This window comes from Pristiophorus japonicus, chromosome 9, assembly GCF_044704955.1.
Source record: "Pristiophorus japonicus isolate sPriJap1 chromosome 9, sPriJap1.hap1, whole genome shotgun sequence".
In the NCBI taxonomy this organism is placed as follows: domain Eukaryota; kingdom Metazoa; phylum Chordata; class Chondrichthyes; family Pristiophoridae; genus Pristiophorus; species Pristiophorus japonicus.
In genome coordinates this window covers 103,706,283-103,720,070 of record NC_091985.1, presented here as the reverse complement: position 1 = coordinate 103,720,070, position 13,788 = coordinate 103,706,283, and the positions used below count along the sequence as shown (strand labels likewise).

The following is a 13,788-nucleotide window of genomic DNA, read 5'->3' as shown; positions in this document are numbered from 1 at the left end:
CCAGTGGATGTGGTGTATTTGGACTTTCAAAAGGCTTTTGACAAGGTCCCACACAGGAGATTGGTGTGCAAAATCAAAGCACATGGTATTGGGGGTAATGTACTGACGTGGACAGAGAACTGGTTGGCAGAGAGTTGGGATTAACAGGTCCTTTTCAGAATGGCAGGCAGTGACTAGTGGAGTGCCGCAGGGCTCAGTGCTGGGACCCCAGCTCTTTACAATATATATTAATGATTTGGATGATGGAATTGAGTGTAATATCTCCAAGTTTGCAGATGACACGAAACTGGGTGGCGGTGTGAGCTGTGAGGAGGACGCTAAGAGGCTGCAGGGTGACTTCAACAGGTTAGGTGAGTGGGCAAATACATGGCAGATGCAGTATAATGTGGATAAATGTGAGGTTATCCACTTTGGGGGCAAAAACATGAAGGCAGAATATTATCTGAATGGTGGCAGATTAGGAAAAGGGGAGGTGCAGCGAGACTTGGGTGTCATGGTTCATCAGTCATTGAAAGTTGGCATGCAGGTACAGCAGGCGGTGAAGGTGGCAAATGGTATGTTGGCCTTCATAGCAAGGGGATTTGAGTATAGGAGCAGGGAAGTCTTGCTGCAGTTGTACAGGGCCTTGGTGAGGCCCCACCTGGAATATTGTGTTCAGTTTTGGTCTCCTAATCTGAGGAAGGACGTTCTTGCTATTGAGGGAGTGCAGCGAAGGTTCACCAGACTGATTCCAGGGATGGCTGGACTGACATATGAGGAGAGACTGGATCAACTGGGCCTTTATACACTGGAGTTTAGAAGCATGAGAGGGGATCTCATAGAAACATGTAAGATTCTGACTGGACTGGACAGGCTAGATGCGGGAAGAATGTTCCCGATGTTGGGGAAGTCCAGAACCAGGGGACACAGACTTGGGATAAGGGGCAGACCGTTTAGAACTGAGATGAGGAGAAACTTCTTCACTGAGAGTTGTTAACCTGTGGAATTCCCTGCCGCAGAGAGTTGTTGATGCCAGTTCATTGGATATATTCAAGAATGAGTTAGGTATGGCCCTTACGGCTAAAGGGATCAAGGGGTATGGAGAGAAAGCAGGAAAGGGGTACTGAAGGAATTATCAGCCATAATCTTATTGAATGGTGGTGCAGGCTCGAAGGGCCGAATGGCCTACTCCTGCACCTATTTTCTATGTTTCTATGATAATTAGCCATTTGTAAACTGTTTCCATTTTATACAAATTTTATGGCGTTCAGTATTTTCCTTGTATTTTGCTTCCGTCATTTTTAATTGTTAATTTTGTTTAGTTTATGCTATACAGTGGTCTAAAGTTAATAATTGCCACTTTAAAGTTGACAGACATACTGCGTACCCTGCATATTCTTCAGTAAAATAATTGCTGTGATCTGTAACAGAGAATAAAATATGCAGATTTTAGTTTGTAAGAGATGCAATCAGGTTATTGAAACTGTTTTCAAAACATTATACAACAAAAAGCTGTTGGATAAAGCCTGAATGGTCACTGTCTTCAGTGCTGTTTAATGCAATACAGTATATGCCTTGAATTAGTATTGGATGTGTTGAAATCTCGACACTCAATTTAACTAGAAAAAATGACATAAACAGCTCGTTAAATGTCCCTTTAATAGATTTACTTGCTGCAAGGAAAAGTCCTGCTCAGTCAAAAGCTCCGCAAAGACTTCTACAGTTGTACGAAATTACATTATCTTTATACAGAAGAACAAACAAAGAAATTATGGTTCTATCACGTGTATCAGTTCTGCCCTTGCAGTCAGCAAATACAGATAAGGAGTTCTTCAATCACTTAATTAACATTACATTCGTTTAATTCTCTACATATCTATACAAGCTTTATCTGGAACTTCTAAGATTTATCATTGCGACAGTTACTGCTAGGGAGTATAGTTCTAACAAGACGGAGGGTAAATTCAAGGTTCCCTCGCTCACACAGATGGCTTCTGCCTTTCTAAATTAGTTGGCTTATCAGTCCAGGTTAACATGTTTATACAGAGGCAGTCTGTAGAGACTTCTGGGAGAATTGAGATTCCATTTTGTTTTATTACATTTTCTGTTAAATGTCCCCTTTTGTAACTTTAAAAGTAAATTTCCACAGATGCAAAATCAAGACATGACAATGAAGACAAAGTGGCATCTACATTAACAAGTTTTACTGTTCTATAATTATTATATAATGTGAAAGGCTGCACATCTAGAAATCTTATGTTTGCAATTAAGCAAAAGGAATGATTCTGGTTGAAATTATTATTCATAATGTAACACCTGTTAGTGGGCAATTGAGGGCTTTTTCTTTTTCCCCTCTTGCCTCATAAAATAATCTGTCTTATTCTTATCTGCAAAACTCAATTTCTGGAAACTTAATCTGTTTTCTGTTTCTTTATTCCAGCACCTTTTTTCTCATGGGACCATTGAAGCAACTGAAGAAGATGGTTGACCCAAACCGCTTGATTGCCACAATTGTTATGTTGGTAATTAGAATTTTATGATATAAAGTCTTGCTTTTACCAGTTCTGGTGTTTGTAGATTTGGCATGTATTCTTTCAATAAGCTCAGCAAACATGTACAAGGTAGTCCACATTGAAAGAATCACTCTTCATAGGATATGAAGATGTCATTTTTCCAGTAATTATTTTGAATCATTTTAAAAGTGCAAATATAAGTCTTTATGAAATTCTCAGTTCTAAAATTAAAAAAGGAGGTAGACAAAAAGCAGGAAACTACAGACCAGTTAGCCCAACATCTGTCATTGGGAAAATGCTGGAGTCTGTTATTCAGGAAGCAGTAGCAGGACAGTTGCAAAAGCATAATTCAGTCAAGCAGAGTAAGCATGGTTTTATGAAAGGGAAATCATGTTTGACAAATTTGCTGGAGTTCTTTAAGGATGTAACGAGCAGGATAGATAAGGGGGAACCAGTGGATGGTGGTGTATTTGGATTTCCAGAAGGCATTCGATAAGGTGCCACATAAAAGGTTACTGCACAAGATGAAAGTTCGCGGGGCTGGGGGGTAATATATTAGCATGGATAGAGGATTGGCTAACTAACAGAAAGCAGAGTCGGGATAAATGGGTCATTTTCCGGTTGGCAAACAGTGACTAGTGAGGTGCCGCAGGGATCGATGCTGGGTCCTCAAGTATTTACAATCTATATTAATGACTTGGATGAAGGGACTGAGTGTAATGTTGGCAAGTTTGCTGATGATGTAAAGCTGGGTGGGAAAGCAAATTGTGAGGCGGGGACACAAAATCTGCAAAGGGATGCAGGGCCCGAGTTTCGAGCCGCGCCTAGAACGGTGCAGTCCCGACCTGGACGCCGGTTTTTCGCGCCACAAAGTGCGCCTAAAAAAAACCTCCGTATTCTCCACCTCCCTGCAGGTCCTCTGGCCCTCGGCGCAGTGCAGCAGGAGCTGTAGGGGGCGGAGCCAGGTCCCTGCGCTGAAAACAGTGCCGGGACCTCTGCACATGCGCTACAGTGGGCGCGCAAGTGCAGTAGTTCCAGGCGCCCGAAACTCTGTGGGAGGGGCCCGAAGCACGCAGCCCCTAGCCCTGGCCGAATGGCCTCACTGGGGCTGCGTGAATAAGGCTCCTCCCACGGCCAGCTCCTGCTTCCTCCCGACCCGACTCGGCTCCCGCTTCCCGCCACCCGTCCCCGGACCAGACCCGACACCCGCTCCCCCCCTCGCCCCCAGACCGGACCTGACACCCGCTCTCCACCCCCCCCCCCCCTGCCTCCGGACCCGACACCCGCTCCTCCCCACGGACCCGACACCCGCTCCTTCCCCCCCCCCCACCCCCCGGCCTCCAGACTGGATCCGACTTGACCTCCCTCCCCCCGAACCTCCCTCCCTCCCTCCCACCACCACCCCCCCTCCCCCCCCCCCCCCCCCCCGACCCGACCCAACGCCACCTACCTGTAAATCTGGTGCTGGGGACGGGCCCTGCCCGTTCAGCCTCCCTCCCCCTTCTCCTTCCCCCACCCCCCCCCCCCCCAAATCTCCTTTCTCCCCCCCCCCCCCCAAATCTCCTTTCTCCCCCCCCCCCCAAATCTCCTTTCTCCCCCCCCCCCAAATCTCCTTTCTCCCCCCTCCCTCCCCATCTCCTTTCTCCTCCCTCCCCATCTCCTTTCTCCCCCCCCCCCATCTCCTTTCTCCCCCCCCCCCCCATCTCCTTTCTCCCCCCCCCCCATCTCCTTTCTCCCCCCCCCCCATCTCCTTTCTCCCCCCCCCCCCATCTCCTTTCTCCCCCCCCCATCTCCTTTCTCCCCCCCCCATCTCCTTTCTCCCCCCCCCATCTCCTTTCTCCCCCCCCATCTCCTTTCTCCCCCCCCCATCTCCTTTCTCTCCCCCCCCATCTCCTTTCTTTCCCCCCCCATCTCCTTTCTTCCCCCCCATCTCCTTTCTTCGCCCCCATCTCCTTTCTTCCCCCCCCATCTCCTTTCTTCCCCCCCCATCTCCTTTCTTCCCCCCCCATCTCCTTTCTTCCCCCCCCATCTCCTTTCTTCCCCCCCCATCTCCTTTCTTCCCCCCCCATCTCCTTTCTTCCCCCCCATCTCCTTTCTTCCCCCCCATCTCCTTTCTCTCCCCCCCCATCTCCTTTCTCTCCCCCCCATCTCCTTTCTCTCCCCCCCCCATCTCCTTTCTCTCCCCCCCCATCTCCTTTCTCCCCCCCAATCTCCTTTCTCTCCCCCCCCCATCTCCTTTCTCTCCCCCCCCCCCCCATCTCCTTTCTCTCCCCCCCCCATCTCCTTTCTCTCCCCCCCCCCATCTCCTTTCTCTCCCCCCCCATCTCCTTTCTCTCCCCCCCCCCATCTCCTTTCTCTCCCCCCCCATCTCCTTTCTCTCCCCCCCCATCTCCTTTCTCTCCCCCCCCCATCTCCTTTCTCTCCCCCCCCCATCTCCTTTCTCTCCCCCCCCCATCTCCTTTCTCTCCCCCCCCCATCTCCTTTCTCTCCCCCCCCCATCTCCTTTCTCTCCCCCCCCATCTCCTTTCTCCCCCCCCCCCCCCATCTCCTTTCTCCCCCCCCCATCTCCTTTCTCCCCCCCCCCCCCCATCTCCTTTCTCCCCCCCCCCCCCCCATCTCCTTTCTCCCCCCCATCTCCTCCTTTCCCTCCCACCCCCCCCCCCATCTCCTTTCCCTCCCACCCCCCCCCCCCCCCATCTCCTTTCCCTCTCAGACAGAGAATCAGAGAGATAGACACACTGACAGAGACACACTGAGGGGGGCATCCCAGCACACTGTTGGAGGGCTCCCGGTGCTGCAGTCGGTATGTAGAAAATGTTTTGTTTTATTGATTTAAAAAAAAATTATTTCTTATAAATTTTTTTGATTGATTTATTGGTTGATTTATTGATGTATTTAGCATTTATTATTGATGATGGCTCTTTATTTGTAAAGCTGAAGTGTTTAATGTTTGTAAACTTCACTTTAAACACCCCCCCCCATTCCCTGCGCCTGATTTGTAACCTACGCCTGATTTTCTAAAGTGTAGACAAGGATTTTTCGAGCGTACAAAAATCTTCACTTACTCCATTCTAAATTAGTTTGGAGTAAGTTTTCACTCACGAAACTTTGAAAACAGGCATAAGTGGCAGGACACGCCCCTTTTGGAAAAAGAATTTCTGTTCCAAAGTGAAACTGTTCTAACTGACTAGAACTGGAGCAAACTAAATGACGAGAATTCAGATTTCTAAGATACTCCGTTCTACACCAGTTGCTCCTAAAAATCAGGAGCAAATCATGTAGAAACTTGGGGCCAATGACCGGTTAAGTGAGTGGGCAAAAATTTGGCAGATGGAGTACACTGTGGGAAAATGTGAGGTTATCCACTTTGGCAGAAAAAATAGAAAAGTAAATTATAACTTAGATGGAGAAAAATTGCAACGTACTGTAGTACAGAGTGACCTGGGGGTCCTTGTGCACAAATCACTAAAAGTTAGTACGCAGATACAGAAAGTAATCAGGAAGACAAATGGAATGTTGTCCTTTATTGCAAGGGGGATAGAGTATAAAATCAGAGAAGTCCTGCTACAGCTGTACAAGGTATTGGTGAGGCCACACCTGGAGTACTGCATGCAATTTTGGTCTCCGTATTTAAGGAAGGATATACTTGCATTGGAGGCTGTTCAGAGAAGGTTCAGTAGGTTGATTCCGGTGCTGAGGGAGTTGACTTGTGAAGAAAGGTTGAGTAGGTTGAGCCTATACACATTGGAGTTCAGATGAATGGGAGGTGATCTTAGCGAAACGTATAAGATAATGAGGGGGCTCAACAAGGTGGATGCAGAGAGGGGAAACTAAAACTAGGGGACATGGGGCTCAATTTTCTCCAATACCATTTTTTGGCGTATTGCCAGAGTTGCGCTCGTTTTTCTTGGCCCCAGCTACTCCAAAAAAAGTAGCAAGTTTTCCCGTTCTATATTGAAATTGGCGCCGCGCTGCCTGTCCTATCGTCTTTGGGGGGGGTGTGGAGCCTAATGTCTGCGCCGAAAAAAACGATGCCCCCCTCCCCCACCCACGCATGCGTGGAGAAAAAAAAAAGGGCTTTTTTGACGTAATTCCCATGAGATTGCATGCTCAGTACAGCTCCCAGTCAGCAGTCGGCCATTTTTAAAGAGCCAGCTGTGTGTGAGAACTTTAATTCTCATTGGAAAAATCGGAGCTGCAATACAAGATGCAACGCGGTGCAAGGACCAAGAATGTTTTACAGGATGAAGTGGAGGCACTAGTTACTGTGATTGAAGGCAGATGGCAGATGGACACCAGTAGGGGTCACTTAAAAGTTCCATCAAAAGAAATGAAAAAACACTGGAACCAACTTGCAAAAGATTACTGTGCAATGGTGACCACCCCGAGGTCTGGAGGCCAGTGTAAGAAGTGGTGGCAGGACCTTGGTCAAGTAGTTAGTGTAAGTAATATTTTCACTTATTCAATGGAATTGCAATTGTAAATGTGACCCACCCAGCGGAAAGACACCCTCTTTAAAAAGCTATATTTTCATCTTTGCAGTGGAAAGTGGCACACAAGAAACGAGAAAGAACTCCAACAGGAGGAGGCCCGGAAAATCTGCACCCACTGACACCCTTGGAAGAGAGGGTCGCTGTTTTGATGGGTCCTGCCTAGAGAAAAGTAACCACCACTGCACAAGCTGGGCCCACACTCGAGGGAGGCCAAAATGAAATCTTGGCATTTATTGTAAAAGGGATGGAGTATAAAAGCATGGAAGTCTTGCTACAGTTATACAGGGTATTGGTGAGGCCACACCTGGAATACTGCATGCAGTTTTGGTTTCCATATTTCAAAAGGATATACTTGCTTTGGAGGCAGTTCAGTGAAGGTTCACATGGTTGATTCCAGAGATGAGTTTAGGTAGTTGCATGGCTTCCTCGTCCTCCTCCTTGTCATCTGCATCTTCCTCCTCATTATCATCAGCCAGTCTCGCCTCAGGTGGGTCTTCTACGACCAGCTGTTGCTGCCTTATGATGGCTAAGTTATGCAGCGTGCAGCACACAAGTGAATTGACCAACAATCTCAGGGGAGTATTGCAAGTAGCCTCCGGAATGGTCCAGGCATCGGAAACGCTGCTTCAAGGTGCCAATGGTTCTCTCTATTATGCTGCGCATCGCAATGTGCGACATGTTGTACTCCCGCAAGGCGATGTGGGTACAATCAATGCAGCCCTGTACCTTTAGGGAAACCAGCAATCCTGGAGAAGCCCACAGCCCTTTCACGAATTGCCTTGGCAGTCATGGGGAACTTTATGTACTCATTCCTCCAGGCTTATAGTGCAGCATGATCACCATCATAGGCAGTCGCTTGAAATCGAAGAAGACTTGCTTCTACTCTAAAAGAGTTCGCAGGTGACTGTACAGTCCAATACGGGAATTACAGTCTCTGTCACAAGTGGGACAGACCCGTTGAAGGAAAAGGTGGGTGGGAAATCTGGTTTGCCGCTTGCTCCTTCCGCTGTCTGCGCTTGGTTCTGCATGCTCTCGGCGACGAGACTCGAGGTGCACAGGGCCCTCCCGGCTGCTCTTCCTCCACTTAGGGCGGTCTTTGGCCAGGGACTCCCAGGTGCCGGTGGGGATGTTGCACTTTATCAAGGAAGCTTTGAGGATGTCCTTGAAGCATTTCCTCTGCCCACCTGGGTATCGCTTGCCATGTAGGAGTTCCGAGTAGAGCGCTTGCTTTGGGAGTCTTGTGTTCGCCTTTCACAGTCCCCTCCCCCCCCCAGGGCTTCTTTTCAAGCCGAGCCCCTGTGTCCGGGCGAGGGACTGATTCAGCCGGCCGAGCTCCGACTTTCAATCCAGGTTTGGAGACGTTCGATGCTGGCATGTCTGTTTTTTTTTAATCAAAACTTAAAGAATTGCGTTAAACTTCCATTTCCTGCATTTTACATTTTTAAAAGTTAAGCTTGATTATGCACTTTTGTATTCTTGACTCCCTCCAGAACTTCGCCTAAAAACAATGGCGTCGTTCTGCGCTGATTTTTTTCATGTGTGCTGGTTTTCCTTAAGTATCCAGAAGGTTTTTCAAGAGTGGTCACATACTCCAACCTCGGAGAAATTTAAATTGGCCAAACTTGCATAATTGTGGATTTTAAATTGGGGGGAAAAAAAGAGAAATACCCAACTGAAAGATTACATTTTATTTACAGTTGTGTGCCATGTTCAGTGTCAATTTCATCCATTGTTCAGCGAAAACAGGAATATTTGTTATAGAAGTGTCAATCTATCAATATCAATTTGACAGGTTAGAAACTTAGGGCTAGAATTTCCAAACAATCTACTCGTGTCCGAATGTCACCCAAAATGCCACTAAGATTCCCCAAATTATCGCCGGTGAAAAATTCCCCCCAAAAAGAAAAATATCCGCTCAGCGAAAAAAGTGGCTGTTGCGTCCCGATTCTCGGCAAAAAAGTGGAATCTTGGACTAATTGGGTGGTTCTTAAAGGAAATGGGCGCGAATTAATAAATTTACACCAAGGCTACGGGTTGGGCCTAGGAGGAGAAAAACACACACTATTTTTTTCAAAAAACATAAAATAAAAAATCATCATAACATTCTCTGGACCCTTTTCACTTAAATCACTTCAAGAGAATTTTAAAATAATGAGTATAAAACCAATTATTCATTTTTCATGCAGGGCTACTCCCCTACCGCCAAGCTTTGCTGATTCTCGTGAGCATTTTTTTTTTCAACTTACCTACAGATCACCACTGAGCCAAAAATTGCGCCATGGCGATCTATGGACGGTGCACGCCGGTGGTCCGCTCCCCAGCGGTACTTCGAAACCGCTGGCGGAACTCAGCTGGGGAATTTTTCGCCAACCCGGTTCTTGCCCAAAATGGCCAATGGCCGAGAAACCGGGCGGTAAAGCACTGGAAATTCTAGCCCTCAGACTCCTATTTTTACTCCTGAGCAAATATACAAAAATGGACACCCATGGTTATAACTTGAGTTTATATACAATGTCTTAACAAGAAGTGGATCCTTCCATCATCGATACACTATCAGAGGAAAAAAGACCACAATGTTGATTGAAGAAAACTTCCACACTGCTATCCTCCCAACTACAGGATTCCTCAAGGACTCTCTTAAAGCTGTACTTTCAGCTATTGAAAGTCTGACCCACCATATGACCCCATTTCCATTGGTGGCTGTGCTACTCTTCACATGGGGCCTCCCTTGTCATCTGAAATAAAAGCCTTGGCCGAATGCGCCCCGGGACCTCATTTTATTTTTTCAGCCGGGCCAACAGTGGTGGTCCCGGCACTCACTTTTGGGTGCCAGGCCACTGGCCCGGTCGGGTGTGTCCCTGGGGACTGCAGAGTGCGCAGCGGCCCTTCCCTTTAATTGAAGGGGAGGAGCATTGTAGTGCGTCAGCACTGACTCCCCGGGAGCACCTCTCCAATGGGGTAGAGCGCCTGAGACAGCGCTCTGCCTCGTTTGACAGACGCAAATTCCAATTGCACACAGGGGGCGGGACTTCCCGCCCGGACAGTAAAAGTCCTGGGCCCGGAAGGTTACCGCCCCCAAACGGGGCACTGGGCAATTTCGGCCCCCTTCTGTTGGAAGCTTTATGATATAAACGCAGCTTCTATTCTTCAAAATGTTGTTCATTTTCCTGTTTAATTCAACCCCAAGTGTTCTTGTTGGTTAATAATTAACCTGTTGGAATTTTCAGTTATTAATTCTGACCTTGAAATATTGTCAGAAATTCTTAGGTTATTCATGCTGTTACTAATTATTGACATATTCCAACAATTTACTACCTGCTATTAATATCTTTTAATCAGTCTCTATTTAAATTGTATCATTCGTAAATGCCCATCAATGCTAAACTTACATAAACTCCGGAATATGGTTAACCCTTAATACAGCAGTTATTTGTTACATCATCTACATATACGTTCAAGTCTGCTTTTCTTAAGTCCAAGGAAAGCAGACGTGAATGTATATGGTGGACAACTGGTTTAGCCATTCATCGATGACTGAATCACAAAGCGCTGTTGGGGCCTGCTCTTTACCAAAACTGCTCACTATTCCAGGATCATCCTGGAATGCAAATATAACCCCCGGCTTCTTTTCTCTTGCAAACCGTCTTAAACCCCTCCCCCCTGTCTCCTCCAATCTCACCTCCAACAATATGTGCGAGGAGTTCATGGACTTATTTGATCATGATCACTAAGATTGTGACCATCCGTTCAGCTGTCTCTGCCACTTTCCTCCCTTCCCCTAGCCCACCAGGCCAAACTTCCTCCAAGGTTCCCCTGCCCTAGCCCTGAACTCGCATCTCTCTCTTGTTTCTCTTCTATCTCCTCTCATGCCCTCCAAGCTCCTTTTATCCATGTAACCCACCCCCTGCTCCCTCAGCCCTATTCCCACTAATGGTTCTCTCTCCTCGGGTACTGTCCCACTCGTCTTCAAATCTGCTGTCATCACCCCTCTCCTCAAAAAGGGACCCTTGACCCCTCCGTCTTTGCAAACTACTGCCCATTTCCAACCTCTCTTTCCCCCCTCCAAAGACCTTGAATATGCTATCGCCTCCCAAATTCATGCCCTTCTTTCCCAGAACTCCATGTTTGAATCCCTCATCAGGTTTCCGTCCCTACCACAGTACTGAAACGGCTCTTAACTAAAGTCACAAATTATATCCTCTGTGACCGTGACGGTGGTAAACTATCCTCCTTTCTCACCCTGTCTGCAGTCTTTGACACGGTTGACCACACAATCCTCCTCGAATGCGCCTCAACGATCGTCCAGCTGGATGGGACTGCACTCACCTGGTTTCATTCTTATCTATCCAGTCGCAGCCAGAGAATCACCTGCAATTGCTTCTCTTTCCACTCCCGCACAGTTACCTCTGGCATCCTCCAAGAATCTATCCTTGGCCCCTTTCTATTTCTCAACGACATGCTGCCTTCGGCAACATCATCCAAAAACACAGCGTCAGCGTCAGGTTCCACATGTACACTGACGACATTCAACTCTACCTTACCATAACCTGTCTCAACCCCTCCCCTATCTCTAAATTGTATGAATGCTTGTCTGACATCCAGTACTGGATTAGCAGAAATTTCCTCCAACGAAATATTGGGAAGAACAAAGCCATTGTCTTCGGTCCCCGCCGCTAACTCCATGCACTATCCACCGACTCGATCCAGCTCCCTGGCAACTGTCTGAGGCTGAATCAGACTGTTCGCAACCTTGGTGTCGTATTTGACCCCAATTTGAGCATCTGACCACATATCTGCGCCATCACTAAGACCGCCTATTTCCACCACCGTAACATCGCCTGGCTCGGCCACTGCCTCTGCTCATCTACTGAAACTCTCATCCATGCCTTTGTTACTCATCATCATAGGCAGTCCCTCGAAGGGAGGATGACTTGCTTCCACGCCAAAAAGAGATGAATTCACAGGTGTTTCAATGAAGGACCGAATGTTCCAAATGCCGAATTACATCGTGATGGGTGGAAGATGCCTGTGCTTGGATTTTTTTTAACGTGTGGTGGCCGCTGCACACCAGCCACCACACGGGCTTGACAGAGCTAGGTCTTGGTCCAGTGGCAAAGATTACCAAGACTAACTGGAGACCAGCTCTGCTGAACAGACAGAGTGCGTACACATATCGCAGTGTGGGCTGGCCCGTGCTGCCCCTGGGCCCTCGTCTCTTTTGGGCCCCAGATTCACGCCTCTCCTGGGCCCTGGTCACTTCCCTCTACGGACTTTTGCTGCTCCTTCGCCCCTCCTGCTGTGCCTGCCTGTACTGCAATCAGTGACCTGGCTTTGTAGCCGTCGCTCGCCTGCTGCCGCACGCTGTTCCCTCCAGTGGCCCCGGTCTTGCAGGCCGGGACCGTGCCAATTTCCGACTATTCCAACACACTCTTGGCCAGTCCTCCCATCTTCCGCCCTCCATAAACTTATGGTCATCTGAAACTCTGCTGCTGCTCTCGTAATTCGCACCAAGTCCTGTTCACCCATCCATTCATTAATTCATCCATAGACAGTCCTATTGAGGGAGAGTTGCTTCCACTCTAAAAGTGAGTTCTCGGGTGACTGTACAGTCTAATATGGTAATTACAGTCTCTGTCACAGGTGGGACAGACAGTCATTGAAGGAAAGGGTGGGTGGGGAGTCTGGTTTGCCACATGCTCTTTCCGCTGCCTGCGCTTGTTTTCTGTATGTTCTCGGCGACGAAACTCGAGGTGCTCAGCGCCCTCCCAGATGCTTTTCCTCCATTTAGGACGGTGTTTGGCCAGGGATTCCCAGGTGTCAGTGGGGATGTTCCACTTTATCAAGGAGGCTTTGAGGGTGTCCTTGAAACGTTTCCTCTGCCCACCTGGGGATCGCTTGCCATGTAGGAATTCCGAGTAGAGCGCTTGCTTTGGGAATCTTGTGTCGTGCATGCAGACGATGTAGCCCACCCAACGGAGCTGGTCGAGTATGGTCAGTGATTCGTTGCTGGGGATGTTGGCCTGGTCGAGAGCATTGACGGTGCATCAATTCTCCCAGGGGATGGCGTTGGTGGTATTTCTCCAGCGATCATACCAGTCATCAAAATCCACGGCGTGGCCTTGGGCAACGTGGACCACTTTCCGTACCTCGCGAGCCTATTATCAGCAAAGGCAGACATCGACGACAAGGTCCAACATGACCTCCAGTGCACCAGCGCAACCTTCGGTCGCCTGAGGAAGAGAGCGTTCGAAGACCAGGACCTCAAATCTGGCACCAAGCTTTATGGTCTACAGGGCTGTAGTGATACCTGCCCTCCTATATGGCTCAGAGACGTGGATCATATATCGTAGACACCTCAAATCGCTGGAGAAATGCCACCAGCACTGTCTCCGCAAGATCCTATAGATTCGTTCACCCATCACACCTATGTTCACTGATCTACATTGGCTTCCGGTTAAGCAATTCCTTGATTTTAAAATTCTCATCCTTGTTTTCAAATTCCTCCATAGCCTCACCCCTCCCTATGTATCTATAACCTCCTCCAGCCCTACAACCCTCAGATATCTGTGCTCCTCCAATTCTGGTCTCTTGTGCATTCCTGATTTTAATTGGCCATGCTTTCAGCTGCCTACTGCTTAAGCTCTGGAATTCCCTCCCTAAACCTCTCTACCTCTCTTTTCTCCTTTAAAACACTCCTTAATACCGACCTGCATCTGCCCTAATATCTCCTTGTGTGACTTTGTGTCACATTTTGTTTGATCATGCTCCTGTGAAGCGCCTTGTGACATTTTACTAGGTTAAAG

The 13,788-nt window shown here is 48.0% G+C and overlaps 1 protein-coding gene across 1 annotated transcript in view; it reads left to right on the top strand.

The window, feature by feature from the left end:
- sft2d1 (SFT2 domain containing 1) overlaps positions 1-13,788 on the top strand; it is a 143,113-nt gene that overhangs the window by 103,262 nt on the left and 26,063 nt on the right. Inside the window, exon 4 of the mRNA XM_070889664.1 lies at positions 2,420-2,501. Within this exon, the coding sequence (XP_070745765.1) occupies positions 2,420-2,501 (82 nt within the window). The remainder of the gene's footprint in view (positions 1-2,419; positions 2,502-13,788) is intronic.